Here is a 16,628-nt window from a genome sequence, read left to right on the forward strand (position 1 = left end):
TATAACAAAGTGAATCAGCTATACATATACATATATCCCCATATCCCCTCCCTCTTGTGTCTCCCTCCCACCCTCCCTCTCCCACCCCTCTAGGTGGTCACAAAACACCGAGCTGATCTCCCTGTGCCATGCGGCTGCTTCCCACTAGCTATCTATTTTACATTTGGTAGTGTATATATGTCAATGCCACTCTCTCATGTCGTCCCAGCTTACCCTTCCCCCTCCCTGTGTCCTCAAGTCCATTCTCTAGTCTGCATCTTTATTCCTGTCCTGCCCCTAGGTTCTTAAAGATACATTCTGAAGTGTAATTCTATTTCACTATACAAAATGAGATTCATAAAACTCTGAAGAAACCCCAATATATAAAGCTATAGAAACTAAAATTATCTAGACATAATGTATTCATTTTGTATAAAAACACATGATGTATTTAATAAAACTGCAAAAAAAATCATAATTAGAGAAAATGATGCTTTCTAAAACAATTTTTTAAAGTTCAAGTATAGGTGGCAGAGTGAAGGAAAACAATCATTAATGGTTGAATTTAAATGAAAAACTGCAATGGTTATCACAAATTAGGCAGCCCACTGTCTGAAGGTTCCTTCTGGGGGATTATTTTCAGAAAATACTGTTAGCTTCGTAAATTATTATAGACTACAGTAACTCACCTTCTAAAAGTTAAATATTCTAATTTTCCAAGTGTGATGTAGTCAAATAAATAAATAAACAACAATATGAAAGCAACCCAATCTACAGTACTTACATCTTTTCCCCTTTTACTTTGGAAAACATATATTAAGGAGATATAATGAACTCTAAGTACTTAAACAATAGTTCTGTATCCACAAACAAGGTGTTTTTTGTGATTGAGATGACGATAAAGTTCCAAACAGTGATGTTAGCATCTGCAATGGTAACCATAGTCCAAAATAGTTAATTCCTATATCTCCTTATAATATGTTAGACACTTATTCCTTAAAAGGCAGCTCTCTAGGGAAGAATTATTAGTACCTATAAATTGAGTGGCATACGCAAACTTGAATGCTAATAACAGGATAGCTCAAGCTATATTCCTACTGTGATTGTGTGTTGCCACTGGCATTGAAATTTAAAAAATTGAAATGGGTGAAATGATAAAAAGGTGATGGTAAAAGTACAAGTCTAAGTTGAATTAAGACGGTTTTTGTTGCAAATCTAACCCAAGCCAAAACTAGCTAATAAAAAGCCATTCGATGAAGGAGACTTTTAGCTGGTAGGAATCTTTAATACAGAACTAGCCAATCAAAAGAAATAACACACAGGTGCTGCAATCACAGCAATATAATTATCCACTAATCCTCCTCCCTTCTACTTTCTGCAAAAATAGAAATGGGGGGAAGGAATATTACCATTCTAAAAATAAGAAAAGGGAACTAAATGATTTTTATAGTATAAAAATTTAAACCCAATCTGTACTTCATTAATATGAAGTTAATATCAGTATTCAAGTAACTACTTTTGATTTTAAACTTATCATATGAAATAATAATGGCCCCCTGTCACTGTGTCAAGACCAGCTGTTATGAAACTAGGGTTCAGTTTCATCCCACTCCTGGAAAGAGATGCATGAATTCTCTGTGCCACAGTTTCTCTGAATGTTAAATGGGGATCCCCCCACCTGCTCCTATTTATGTCATAGGGCTGCTGAAGATAAAGGATATAAATATAAAGTAACCCAAAAGTCCCCCTATATCTGTGATGAAAATAGCTATTCTGACCTTTGACTCAAGTCTTTGTAAATAGCAGGTGCTGTCTCCACTAGGACAATTTTCAGTATCAGTTTAAGAAATATACCTGTGTTCATGTGCAAGAACTCTGATATTTCTTGTTTATGTTATGTACAAGAGGAACTTTTGACTTATTCTGGTAAGAGAAAACTCTTGATCTCTCATGAGAAAAAACAATATGAAGAAAAGAGACTGCAGACAGTTAATTAGAAACACTTTCTTCAACTTTACTAATGTATAGGGAGAACAGATAAAAGGTAGATTTGGTTTTTAAAGAAGCAACGCTTCATTCACCACAATAATTTTCTTAATAATACAATGTAATTTTGAATTGCTTTTGCTGTCAGAAAAGGCAGAACTTTCAGTTTTGTGAGCATTAATTCCATGGCACGCCCAGGAGGTTGTATAAATACTTAGGTCCAATGTAATTTGTGACTAGTCTCAAAGAAATAGACATGTGTGTGTAAGTATATGTACATGTGTATATACGTATGTATGTTTATGTTTGTATATATCTATGTTGTACATAGCAAGAATCAATATAAAGTATAAATCTTCACAAAAAGGAGTTACGAAAATTACAGACAGACAACAAAGGCATATCATTGCTTAATTAATTTCCTCTTAAATTCAGGTTTAATGTTTTCTTTCCTAAACAAGAAAAGAAAAAACTACCAGCTCCTTTTTAAGTAAAGGCAAAGCATGAAGTGTCTATATCTGTGCTCAATAGCATAGCCTCAGGGATTTAGGGCCCATTCTGAAATTCCTAATTTAGTAAGCACTTGCCCACACTCATATTAATGTGGTTTCTCTGCCGTTTTAGCAGTCAGGAATTTCATCTCCCTTCTCTGTATACAAAATTCCAAGAACAGTAATTTCAGGAAGAGAGTTTTACCTATTAAAAATTTCTTGCAAGTACTACTTACAATATTTACAAAGTCTGTAAGATGGTTGGTGGTTTGAAATTGGCTATGGTGGGAATTTTCACATCATGGAACTCAAAGAATGCCACAAATCGAGGCCTCCTCCTGCTCTCCAGAGCCAGTTGTTAAGCATCAAGTGTGCCTCATTCCTCAGGCTTGTTCTCCTAATAAACTAGTGGGAGACTAATGTCTGAGGGCGGAGGCCATGCCTTTTTATCTTTATATCTCTAGCACCTAGCACAGGGCCTAGCAGCACTCAATGATTGTTTATAAATTATAGAATGAATGAATAAAGTTGGTTTGGTAGTTGATTAGGAGCCTGCTATGCAGACAGCCCCCTTCCTCTAATCTCAATTTGGCTCCCCAGAGACAAAGCCCTTTGGGGCAAATACAGTTGGGATTCTCCTAGGACTGAACTTAGAGAGAGAGTCTGGTTCCACCCCTACCCTTAATCTTGCTGACCTTTTCTGGAAGAAGAAAAAGTGAGTAAAGCACAATGTATACATATGTAAGGTGTAACATTAAAAGAAAACTGTTATTAATTTCTTAAAAAATTATAATAATTGCCTACAGAAGAAATTCTATAAATGCTGAAAGTAATTACAACTCATTACAATTTAGCATTGAAATAAACATTTTGCCCCATTGGTTGTGATAATTTTACCTAGAACTAGAGGAAGGATACAACAATGATCTACAAACATTAATGTCAGGAAACTTAGCAAAATCAGCAAAATGTTTATTCAGCAATAAGCCTTGCCTCGAAGGAGAATATAAAGATTCGCTCAGAAAAACAAAGCTGCTGACCAGTAGAGTTCGGACTAGAACCTTGGTCATTTAATAGCCCAGTGCTTTTTCTACACACAATCTCAATGATCTGGATTTTAGATGGGAAAAAAAAAGTATAAAAGGCATTTTAGTCAGCTCAAGGATGGCCAACACAATGACTACTAGCTTAAGTTCTAAGATTGGCAATTTTTCAAAAATGTTTGTTTATATACTAGAATATCATATGTAGTATAGTAATAAAAATCCACGGCATGATCTAAAATAAAACAGAAAATACAAACCACATTTGACTTTTTAGTTCTAAAAGGCCTTGAAGTATCTTCAAACATTCTGAGGCAGTATCATTACACAAGGTCTTGAAAACATAATGAAAAATAAGAATTTTATTGAGATATAGAATATGGGTAGATATATTTTGCAAGTACATCTGCAGGGTCTAATAATTATTATTATCAGGAGTAAAGTGGCATACTTCCCTGAAATATACAGGGCAATTAAGTATCCCATGGACTAATAGGCACTGCTCATTTATAAATAAAAGTAAACTATATTGCTTACTTTATAAAGAAGATCTAGTAAATTAATTGATACTCCATTTCTTTCCTACAGTAGCTAATTTCTTTAAGAAACATGCAGTCTAGTTCATATGCAGTAAAAATAAAATTCCCCTAGATAAACAGCATTGAATCTTGGAATTATATGTACTATGTTATTAGAAATTCTGAAAATCTGCAACAGGTTATGACCAATTATTGTGTATGATTTTTATGATGCTTTATATTAATGAAATTCTTTAGTAGTTGATACTATCTACACCATGAAGGAAAAGCTGTGATTTGTCAGAGTAGACAAAGCTGGGCTTTAATCCATCCTTTTAAGCATGCTGCCAAGTCTATATTGTTTTCACTGCGTCTCAATTAGGAGACAGGCAGGACACCTGGTACTTCTTTATCTAAGTCCCATGGGCTGCCAGATGACTCAAAATCCATAACAGGTGCTAAGGCACTGTGAGGATAGTCCTATTATTGAAAGCTGGAGCTGTATAAAATTTGGACCATATATAATTGCTCATAAATCAGTCAATTACTAAATGAAAACATTAAGTAAAAAGTTGATAAGCCCAATTCTAACAAACTTCATGTAAATACATTTAAAAAGATTAACCTTAAATAAATAGGATTAAAAATTTAAACCTACCTAAAGGTTCTGAAAATCCTTCCTGATTTAATAATCTAATAATCTTTGGCAGTTTCTAAAAAGGACTAACATGATTATCAAATATGTGTATCTATTACACTTTCATGAAAGTTGTATGAAACAAAACATCTAAAAGAAAAACTAAGTTACCTGGATTTCAAATTTAATGAAATTAAAATTTTGTGCTCTCCTTCTTGGTAAGATCTGCTTGAAAATATTACCATTAAGTAATAATGAGACTTTCACAGTCAACAGAGAACTGCTTCAAAATTACTAGTATTACAGTAAGAGTTTAAAAAATATTGCGGGGAGACTAGGAACAATCACTGTGTTGTTCCTCTTAGGAACAAAAATTTCAGTACATTAAGTTGAGGAAATGAATGTCTGTGTTTGGACTAAATACTAAACTTGGGTTCTGTGAGAAGACTGCAAAAAGGAAAAAAATAACTAAGTGAAATTTTACAGTGTACAATTACTTAAGTGTTATCTCTACCTAAATGTGCACTAACTTAATTAAGATTTTGTTTAAATGCTATAATTATCAAGAGTACAAAAAAAGTGATTTATTATCATGGTAAGTAGTTACAAAGTACAGCAAACTGTCATTTAAGGCAGTGTCATAGCATCTATGATAAACAGTATATTGGCTTAAACTAATGCACTATATGCCCCCAGGGAATAATAGGCTCAGAGACTGGACTTTAACATTAAAATCTACCCATTAATCTTGACTTAACTACAATCTATTCTGCAGTAAAAGGAAGAATGGGCATTCAATGAATTACCGTTTTTGAAATATTGCACTGGTGCCCATTTACTAAAATAATTTAAGGGGACATGAAGAGATGCAATACTAGTAAATCTTACAGACTGTTACTAATTTTATAAAACATGCATTTGATTTTCCCTCAGTTTAGCAAGAACATCCCACATTTTAAAATCTATAGATTAAAAATTTTTTCTTAAAATATTTCTCCCTGATCCTTTGAAAGGACATGTTGCATAAATTACAATACTGCAGTATAGTTTAGTCAACTTAAGTTCTGCTGAAAAAAAGAATCATCTATGGAAATATACTGTGGGGTCAGGATCCTGGGGGCTGAAAAAGCTTTAATTTTTTTAAAGTTGTAGATCATTGTTTCTTTGCATCAGAACTTCCAACTGCTTGATTAGACTGACCAGAAGAAAATGGAAAGGCCCAGAGTAGTGTTTATACAAATATCAACAATGCCTCACATAACAAAGAAACAACCCTCACATTTAAAAAAGATATCCAAAATAGAATTCAAGGAGAGAAAGAAAATTATGAGTGACTGAAATAGGCATTACCTACTCATTTAAATGATAAATCCAGTATTTAACCTTAAGATTTGCTTAGTGGATTATTTTAGCATTTGCGATTGTTATGCATAAAATTAATTCACATTTCTATATTAATATTGCTTATATGTATTCAGACGATATTTGGGAATTCTAAAAAGCACAGCGTAAGCCAAATCTGTCTCTAACCTTATCTGATATATAAAATGTGCTGGTTTTAATCCACTTTCCCTTATTTTAAATTTCTATCAAGATTACAAAACATTACTTTCATTTCATTTAAAGGTAAAAATATGAAGCAAACCGCCTTTTGCTCTGCTATAATCTGGTGGGCTGAAAATAGATAATGGCATGTTAACGAGGAATTACTACAGGTGGTTGCTTAAATATATTTATTTGCTTTCTTTTTGATAGTAGGTATGTGCTAAATAAAAGTCAACACCCTTATCAAAAGAATAAGTAAATGTAGAAACATCAATTCTACAACAGCTATTTTTGCTTCTTCTCTTTTCTGAACAGCAATTAGTAAAGCAACCCCTTCCCCTCCTCCCTAGTGCCGTCAAGCTGTTCAGAGCAGTTTGCAACTCGACAATGGTACCATTGTGAATGCTCTCTGGGCTTCCTTCCCACAGAGAGTTAAATGGGCAGTTCCTGCTGCCCATGATTGGTGTCCAGTGAAATAATACTCAAGAGCCAGGTTTTATCAGCTTCACGCCAAAGAAGTGAAGCCAGGGAACCCAAGCCTTCATATCATACTGGACCATATGCCAACCCTGATGGCCCCAAAGGTTTATCACTAAGAATCAGGATCCATCATGTCCCTTGTGAAATTTCATTTCGCATACCTTATGTGAAATGCAAAGCTTCACTAAAAAACGAACCTTCTTTGCAATTGGCATGAACAGATGGACGGTAACAGTGGTTTGGCAAGCAAAAGTTAAGATTTTAAATAGGCTATATTCTAGCGTTTGAGAGAAAAAAGCAGTTAGAAGAAAATGGGGAGATTTGTGATCCATAGTTTAATTTTAATTCCATTATTGAGTTATTAAAAATTCAATAGCAAAATCCCATATATTTAGTAAAAGGAAAATAATGGATTAAAAGCACTGCAATTCCTATGTTAAACGAGGTTAGAGTAATTTCAGCTTTACATCCTTCATTCTTTGCTCTCTGAAATCCCCAAATAGCATCTGAATCTACTGCTGTTTTTCTATTTAAATTAAGACTAGAATAAAACTTACACATATGTAGTAGGTGTAGTTAATAATAATGTGAGCATACCAGTGCACCTTCATCACTAATATCAACAGCATAGCGTTTAATAGAGAGGGGAAAAAATTCCTTTTCTAGCAAAGGTCAGAAGTTAATAAAGATGGAAGTAGAGAAACTTCAAGTTTTGTTGTTTTTAGGGAACAGTCTGACAGTCACTTGATAGAGTTCTCCTATTTTCTTTCTGGTACACTATGATATAACCCAACTGTCCATAGATTGGTATATATGGACCATACTGTCACACTGGATTTGAGAAAACAGGTAAAATGGTGGTACTGCTTTCTTTTCCTTTGCTATTTTTGCTGTGAAGCCAATGTACTATCAGAATAGGATAAAAAAAACTTCATTTGTCAACATGTAAAAGTATAACAGTATGTAAAAACACATTTTCTGAGCTCTTGCTACATGACAGACAGGCTGCTTAGTGCTTCATGTGGATAATCTCATTTAATCCTTACAACACTCCTGAGTTTGGTACTCCTTTTACAGATTAAATAAAATTAGACATAAAGACAGTGACACACTTAATAAGTGGTTCTGGACTCTGAAGCCCAGGCTGATTACCCAACAGTCAGCCTCCACATTTTTAAATATAATTAATTTATAATTAAGGACTATAATTAACGACAGTCTATACTTACCAATATTATCTTCTGAGGAAATGATCTACAAAAGACGGTAGATACATAAAGTTATGCAGTTTCTCAATAAACTCACTTTCTTCTAACATGAAATGGCAGCAATATTGATGGGCCTCCCTAAGAGGTTTTATAATGTTCTATCGTAATGAATGGCAAACTGCATTAGTGGAGCCAATCAATTACATTTCATTTCGTTTTGGCTCTCATACTTTTGCAACAGGTTCTTTACATTTGAGTAGTAGAACTGCAGGGATAACAAACTGTGACTAATTGAAGAATGATCATTGACTTCTGGTAATTTGTCTGATAAAGTTAAACAGAAACCCAATTCTGGCATTTACGAAAAAGTCAAATCTAAACAGATTAGAAGAAATCAAATAATATTGGTTTGGGAGGAAAGAATATTAAATCTAGGAGGAAAGTGTTTTTTAAAGATACTATTTTATTTTATAACATCCCCCAAAACGTATATTTCACAATATTATATATGTATTACATATATATATATATATACACACACACATAAAGCCTCAAAATATAAATTACAAGAATTATAACAGACATGCTGCATTCCATCTACTCAAATCTCACCCTTTGAGGCCCAGATTTTCTATATATTCTTCCCTGATTTTCTTACTCCAAAGTAATGACTTTTTCCTTGGAACTCCCACAGCATCTTATCTACAACCCTACTCAGACACATTTTACCTTGTGTTATAATTTTTAGTGTACATATAATTATCTCCCCTATTAAATTATAAGATTATTGAAGAGATTACCATCTGATTTGTCTTTGCATTTCTCTCAAAATCTTTACTATTACTGTTTAAGTGATCAATAAATATTTCTGATAGAAGAAAAACAGTACAGGTGCATCTTTTGACCTGGTGGTGGTTAAACTGTAATGATTCACCATACAAGTATATTTAGGATTTATACTCTTTTTTCAAATTATATTTTGCAGTAAGAAAGGTTAAGAAGAAAAACTTACTTAAGAAAATTAGGACATGGGACGTGGTTAATTTTATGTCAACTTGGCTAGGCCATGGTACCCAGTTTTTGGTCAAACACCAGCCTAGATGTTGCTGTGAAGGTATTTTTTAGATGTGAATACCATTTAAATCAGGAGAAAAGTATATCAGATTACTCTCCATAATGTGGGTGGGTCTCATCCAGTCAGTTGAAGACCTTAGGGAGAAAAGACTGAGGTCCCCAAGGAAGGCAGGAATTCTATCTCCAGATGCCTTCTGACTCAGACTGCATCAACTCTACCCCAACTCCCAGATTTCAGACTTGCCAGTCCCCACAACCGTGTCAGCCAATTCCTTAAAATCAGTCTCTCTCTATGTACTGACGTATATACACACATCCTACTGATTGTTTCTCTGAGAACCTGAATACAACATGACTATATACTGTAACTTCTGAAAATTTCTATGTATAAGAAATCTCACATTAAAAAAGAAAGAGAAACTACATATTTGATAGCAACATATTTAACTTTTATACATAGCCAAAATGTCCCTAGGATCAAAACAAATAATTACTTTAAAATTTTTATTTAAGGAAAAGTCATGATAGCTAAGATCATGAAATTAATGCTTTGGAATTATTATTCCTAATACAAAAAAGCCAAAAACAAACAACAAAAAAACCCCAAACCCCACCAACACACACATACACTCTCTTTCAACAGGTAATTAATAAATGATGACTAAGATCAACCTGAAATACCCCTCAGGTCCAATGGTTACTGAGAATGTGCCTACTGCTTCTCCCCAGTGATGCATTTCAGTTCTAACTGCATGATCAAACCAACAAATTGAGCTCGAGACAAAAAAAAAAACCCAAAAAAACAAAACCCAAAAAACCTAGCTGACAAAGTCAGAGGTTGCAAGAAAATGCTTTTCAAGTACAAGTAATGCAAGAAATGATAAGTGAAGTAAAGGAGAGGTTTCAAAGCTTTAAAGACAGTCATCAATACTGACAGATTACTGTAATTCTGGCTGCCAGCATGATCGATTTGGGCAGCATATGACAATCAATATTGTCCTCATTTAGTGAACAACATTAGATTCACAGATACAGAAGACGTTCCTAGGATAAAATTTAAGCTGTACTTAATGATCATAAATAGCACAATTTATGCTGTGGAATCTTAGTGGGTACTTTTACTAGGCATAAAATAACTGACATAGCAGTACAATTATCCAAATATAATTGAGTTTATTACATATTCTTTTACTCCTTCATTTCTCTTATGAGGATTAAAATAGTAACTCTGATGGTTTTCAAAGCCTACTTCTATCTCAGTTTTTGTTGTAATTTCTTTTGTTTTATTGATCTGTTTTAGAGCGCATGATTTTTTTTTCCTTAATGGGAGCTTAAGGAAATTTGTCAAAATCTGAATTTGTCAAAAATATACATTTAAAATTTTATTACATTTCTGAAATATGTATTTGTTATTTAAAATGAAAAGACATTTCTATTTCAATATCTCAAAAACATCTAGTTGCAATTTATTGTATAAACTTTCATTTAAAAATCAAGTAATTGGGCTTCCCTGGTGGCACAGTGGTTAAGAATCCGCCTGCCAATGCAGGGGACACGGGTTCAATCCCTGGTCTGGGACGATCCCACATGCTGCGGAGCAACTAAGCCCGTGCGCCCCAACTACTGAGCCTGTGCTCTAGAACCCACGAGCCACAACCACTGAAGCCTGCGTGCCTAGAGCCCATACTCTGCAACAGGAGAGGCCACAACGAGAAGCCCGCGCACTGCAAGGAAGAGTAGCCCCCGCTCACAGCGACAATGTGCAGCAATGAAGACCAAAAATAAATAAACAAAAAATTTTTTAAAATGAATAAAATATATCTTAAAAAAAATAAAATAAAAATCAAGTAATCTATCAGCACCTATATGAAGTTATTTCCTCCTACGTTTAAAATTAATATACACCTTTGTGAGTCTTTGTGAAAGATGACTACATGTTCTTCAGATTAGCAAAGGCTGAGTATCTCTATTATATATTTAAATAGTATGGGAAAATAACTTCTATATAGCTTCTAAATTCAAGCTTCTAAGTCAAGAAAAATTTGTTTGATCTGTCTGATTTAGTATTTTTACTCTGATAGTTCCAGAAGTGGTTTTCCTGATAGAAGGTGCTCACATCTGCTGTGTAAATAAAGTGTTCATATTTACCTTTTCATCTGAAATTATCTCTCTTCATCTTAGAATTTTCTCCAATGTGCTATCTATTAACATCTCAGCAAGATTAACTATTAAGAGCTTCATGAAACAGGCCTAAAAATCCAATCCAATCAATTAACCAACCAACCAACCAACCAAACATAAAAACCCAATTAGGCAATTCCTTGCTGTTGGGTAGAGTTGTTTCATATTGACTGTAATCTTTACACGTAACAGAATTAATCACTGCACAAAATAACGTACCTTATTTCATTTACTAGGTGCATCCAAATTCATTATCTCATTTATTCTTCACAACAATTCCGATATGGGTATTAGCATCTTTTTTACAGATGAAGAAAGGTTTAGAGATTCTGGGACTTGACTAGGATCACAAGGCAGACCTCGGGTGGCATGCATTTATATACACTACCAAATGTAAAATAGCTAGCTAGTGGGAAGCAGCCACATAGCACAGGGAGATCAGCTCAGTGCTTTGTGACCACCTAGAGGGGTGGGATAGGGAGGGTAGGAGGGAGACACAAGAGGGAGGAGATATGGGGATATATGTATATGTATAGCTGATTCACTTTGTTATAAAGCTAACACACCATTGTAAAGCAATTATACTCCAATGAAGATGTTAAAAAAAATCAATGTTTCTAACTGAAAATCCAGTTATTATACCTCTAGTGTAACATGCAAATCTTAACTAGTTCTTAAGAGTATGAATTTAGGTGCAGGTAAAAGAAATTAAGCTATATCCTCACTTTTAATTGGTATACTTGAACTACTTGGTAAAGTGTGCATTTTACATGTTGTTTGTATATCAGGCCAGAAATAGTTTGTGTTAGTTCAATAAATTGAGTTCCTATTGACACAAGAGGCAAATAGCGTTTTGTATTACAATCTAATCTCGCTCTCATCACTTTCCCAAAAGATTTAAGGCATTCTTTCAACTGTGTCTTAAATGAAATGATGGAGAACACTAACCTCAGGATGAACATCAAGATCAGGGGAACTGTAAAGAGGCATAGGTCAGAAAGAAGTCAATCTCAGTAGAGTTGACAATGCAGACAAAATTAGTTTACAGATAATAATCTGTATATTCCTTATGAGATTAGCTACCTTTCTAGAGATATTCAGGATATAATAAACTGAATCCTTACATTTCATGACAATGACCACGTCAAATCTGAGTTTTCAACTCGAAGTAAGTGAAGATGTAACCACTACAAATAAGAAATGCTATATAAATGACATTAAGCTTAAGCAATGTAACATGCCATGATCCACCTATAATTCCATTCCACAGTATCAGAATACGTGAGAAATTACATAGAAATCAGATTGCTTAAGTCAATTTTCATTAAAAGAAGAAAACGTATGTGGTAGACTTATGATAAATCCATTTCATGTGGAATAGGACACAGGATATTTTAAAAAGCCTTCCCTGTAAAGCTTAACATCTACAGTTTATTATGTAAAAGAAAAATAATTGAAATGTTTTGAATAATGTAGAAAAAGTATATGGAAACACAAATCCATTTTAGAAAGGAATATCAGAAAACAATTTAAATTTTAAAACTGTGTGCATATTTCACCCCAGGCAGTGTTCTAAGAATTTTACACATATTGACTCATTCAGTTCTCATAACACTACAGGCTAGATATTATTATCATTCTCATTTTATGGATAAGGAAACTGAGGCACAGAGAGGTTAAATAACTTGCCCAAGGCTGCATAGCTAATGAAGTGGTGACCAGTATTTGAGTCCAGGTAATCTGGCTCCAGAAGCCATGTTCAAGTATGAGAGGACACTCCATGTCCTCTCATACTTCCATGTCTCTGTTTATGTCATTCCTCTGCTTGGAATGCTCTTCTTAACCTCATCTACCTGATTAATTCATTCATCTTCAAGATTGGTTCAATCCTTACATTTCTCAGAAGTGTTTCCTGATACCACCACTCCTTGCAGCTGACTGAGAGGTATCTGAAGTATTGTTATAATAATTCCAGAACATCCTGTGCATATTACAGCACAGATACTGAAAACAATATATTTCCTCAACTAGATTGAGTATTTTGAAATGACTGTTACGGTTATCTCTGCACATCCAGATTAGCAGAACGCCTAGTATATAATGGGGCTCTAATTAATTAACCAAAAGACAAGTACTGATTAAAAGCGTATAAAAGAAAATACATCATTCAAATATCGTAACTGCTTAAACACTGGGGAGGAACTCCATCATCTATATATCAATAAACAAAAACTCAAAGGTCTTAACAACACATAAGAAGTAGTTACCTTGGAAAGTAGACATATATTAGAGTAGAAACCATACTGTTAAAAAGGATACAAGTTTTGATATAATGGAATCAGTGATTTCAGAGCACGGCTTGCATTTATAGCGGTTGCTCGAACCATAATGGGTAGGACCTTTCCATTCACAATAGCACCATCAAAAAGTGGACCAAAGAAGGGAACCTGATTGAGAAATTAGAACATAATTTTATACTCGAACTGGAGAAAGGTTGTAAATAAGAAACAGTTTGCATACAAAAGTCTTTCTGCTTCCTGTTTAGTTCTTCCTTCAGTAGAAATGCTATTCAAATTCAGTTCTTTTCCATGATGGGTCATTCATACTAGGACAATAAACAAACAAAAAATGCCAGTGGTCTACAGGGTTTCCATTCAAAAGAATTATATGCTTCATATAACTGACTAAATAATTTATACTACCTGCCAATTTTCAAATTTTTGTAGCCACAATTGTATACAAAAATCCAACACTTGGAAATAATTTTTTCCCCCATTGAGTAAACACAGGAAGGACACACATTCTTACAGGCAGCAAGTTAGTTTTTTATTATTTTCATGTGATGCCAGCTTTACTACCAAACCTAAAACACTTTTATTATTATTATTTTACTACAGAATCTAAAACACTATTTTTTATTTTATTATATGGTTTATTAGAAAAAAATCTGTCATTTTTATCGTATGACTGACAGTTTCAAAAGTATTCTGTTTGAATATGGCTGGTACAAATGGCAGCTGAAGGCAAAGACATGAGCTGTGGATAATACAGTAAATATTTTAGGCTTTGTGGCCACATATTGTCTCTGCTGTATATTCTTCTTCGATTTTTTAAAAGAGAAAAACCCATTAAAAATGTAACAAACATTCTTAGCTTGTGGGGTGTACAAAAACAACAGTAAATGAGAACTTCCACTCTGGCACTAGCTAGCCTTCTTCCATTCGAATACAGTTTCTTTCTATTTTTCCTATTTTAGCGCCTTCTGAATTAGACTTAGACAATTCACACAGCTACCAGAGTCTGTGTCTAATCTCCCCCTCCATTTCCACGTTTTGATGCCTAGTCTAATTCTTCTGAAAGAGGGAAAGAAACTCACAAACCCATATAGAACTCAAAATATATTATTAAAATGGAAGATAAGGAGTTCTTACCTCTGGTTTTTTCATTATCTGGATACTGAACATGTGATTTTTCATTGGGTATATTACAATAAGGACATCACCAAATTCGGTAGGAATAATTCCTCTCCTGTAGTCTCTAGTATGCTCTGACCAAACGATGTGTACTTCATCATTTCCTAAATGTCTCAACTGGAAAAACCAAGAAAATAGTTCATAGTGCTCGAGAAAAGCCCTGTGAATACAGTCATACAGCTACTGACAACATACTATTAGAAGATTAAAGGGTAAAGAAGTTTTAAAAATATTTTTAAAACTTCATTTGATCATTTTTCATAACATGCAAAACACAAGCACTCAAAAGACTATTAGGAGACACACTGCAGAAGACCAGATAATTTTCAACTGTCTATACAGTCAATGGCAAACAGAGAAATTAGATAAAAAAGATTCGCATACAGACCAAACACTCTTCTTAACCAGCAACTGCACCAATTCTCCACTACCAAACCTTTTAAAAATTGTTTAAAAGAGTGTTTTAAAAAGTGACGGATTTAAGACTGTTCTTTTTTTCTGACCGCTCTCTGGAAGTGTTAATGAGCAGTGAAAGGGTCTAAAGGAGGCAACAGAAAGAGAAGGAAAAGAAGTAAATCATAAATATCTACTGAGTAAGAGAAAGTTGATTGTATTTGCTTTAACAAATTTATTTCCGGCTTTTCTTTGACTATGAAACTTTGCCTACGAAATTATTTCAAGTAGACTTTGTGAGATTTGTTAGACTCTCTAAAGATTTTATTTAAATATTTATAGTGCTTACGAAGGTGTTTTTGGCATTTAGAGAGTTAACATTATGATGATTAAAATTATAAAAAGCAAAGTATACAAAAGTTGGATTTCTATTGTTATTAGAAAAATTAACTTAATGTCCATCAGTACTGCGTTTTCTTCAAGTAGATTATTGTTTAAACATGTATTTTAATATATCAATACAATTTGGTTATCTTAGTACATTTATTGATTCTGCCACTGCAAACATTTGAGCCCATTTTTGGTGCATATCTCACATGGGCTTTTCTATTACTTTCAGATAACTTGACATATTGTAGGCAGGAAAGTGTGGAAGAGAAAATTAGGATAAGTGTCAATATTCTTAGTAGGGGCTAACATATAGGCAATTTCTGTTTTTGAAATATTGGATTTATCTTGGCTTAATGACCACAAGGCAGGAAAACAATTAAATGTGTGATTTAAACAAACAAAGGAATTAACCTTCCAATTAATGAAAGGTTTTCTTCTGTCACCCTTTAACCCTGGAGTTCTTAATCTGGGTTCAAGGGATCTATGAATTTTTGCAAATTTTATTTGTGTATTTTTCTGAGAAGAAAGTCTATCATATAGGACTATGTATTACAAAAAAAGCCAAGAACCAGTGTTCTAATGGTTCTTAAAAGTCCCCAACACCAATCTATCTAGAAAATCCTAGGCACTATAAATGTCATTAAGTATTTGAAAACACGAGGTAAATCCCTGAACTTTAAAATTTATATTCCGAAGTAAGAAATGCCCTCTCTTCTTAGACAGATTATAAAATAGTGGCAGCTATTACTCTAAAGGCAGTGCCCAGCTAAGTCTATAGACCAGAATCTATTATTTTAGAAATATAAAGATTTTTATTTTCTTTTAAGGAGGACTTTTTTTTAGGTCTAAGTGGATTAAATAATTCTTTTTGGAAACCATAAATGTGCTTATTGCTCTAAATATATGATGATAGACCTCAAACATCAAAACAATGTTTATTTTAAGTTTTAATTATCATTATTTACAACACACACACACACACACACACACACACACACACACCCTGAATGACATAAATGCAAGACTTGGGCTTTGTGACATTTTTAAAAACCGAAAAAGATTACACAACTCAGAAAAGCCATGGCTCTATAATTTCATTTTTTAATCAAAATACTTTAAAAATATCCTTCCTATACAGCCATCCCCATGTGTCAGCTTCCCTAATAGGTTTATGTTAACTGAATACAAAAGAAATGTGAAATAAATTTAACCAGGAGGGATGATCCAATC

At 33.7% G+C, this 16,628-nt stretch overlaps 1 protein-coding gene across 7 annotated transcripts in view; it reads right to left on the reverse strand.

Annotated features, from left to right (window-relative positions):
- Positions 1 to 16,628, reverse strand: part of RALGAPA1 (Ral GTPase activating protein catalytic subunit alpha 1) — a 222,367-nt gene that overhangs the window by 14,388 nt on the left and 191,351 nt on the right. For 4 of the 7 annotated variants that reach the window (XM_007113236.4, XM_055088385.1, XM_055088388.1 and 1 more), the window contains 2 exons: positions 14,574 to 14,732; positions 13,462 to 13,589 (listed from right to left, as the gene is read on the reverse strand). In XM_007113236.4, coding sequence (XP_007113298.1) covers positions 13,462 to 13,589; positions 14,574 to 14,732 — 287 coding nt within the window. Of the gene's footprint in view, positions 1 to 13,461; positions 13,590 to 14,573; positions 14,733 to 14,999; positions 15,154 to 16,628 lie in introns of those variants that run through there. The other 3 variants (XR_003681899.2, XR_003681898.2, XM_028495728.2) reach the window with 3 other exon arrangements.

This window comes from Physeter macrocephalus, chromosome 11, assembly GCF_002837175.3.
Source record: "Physeter macrocephalus isolate SW-GA chromosome 11, ASM283717v5, whole genome shotgun sequence".
NCBI lineage: Eukaryota > Metazoa > Chordata > Mammalia > Artiodactyla > Physeteridae > Physeter > Physeter macrocephalus.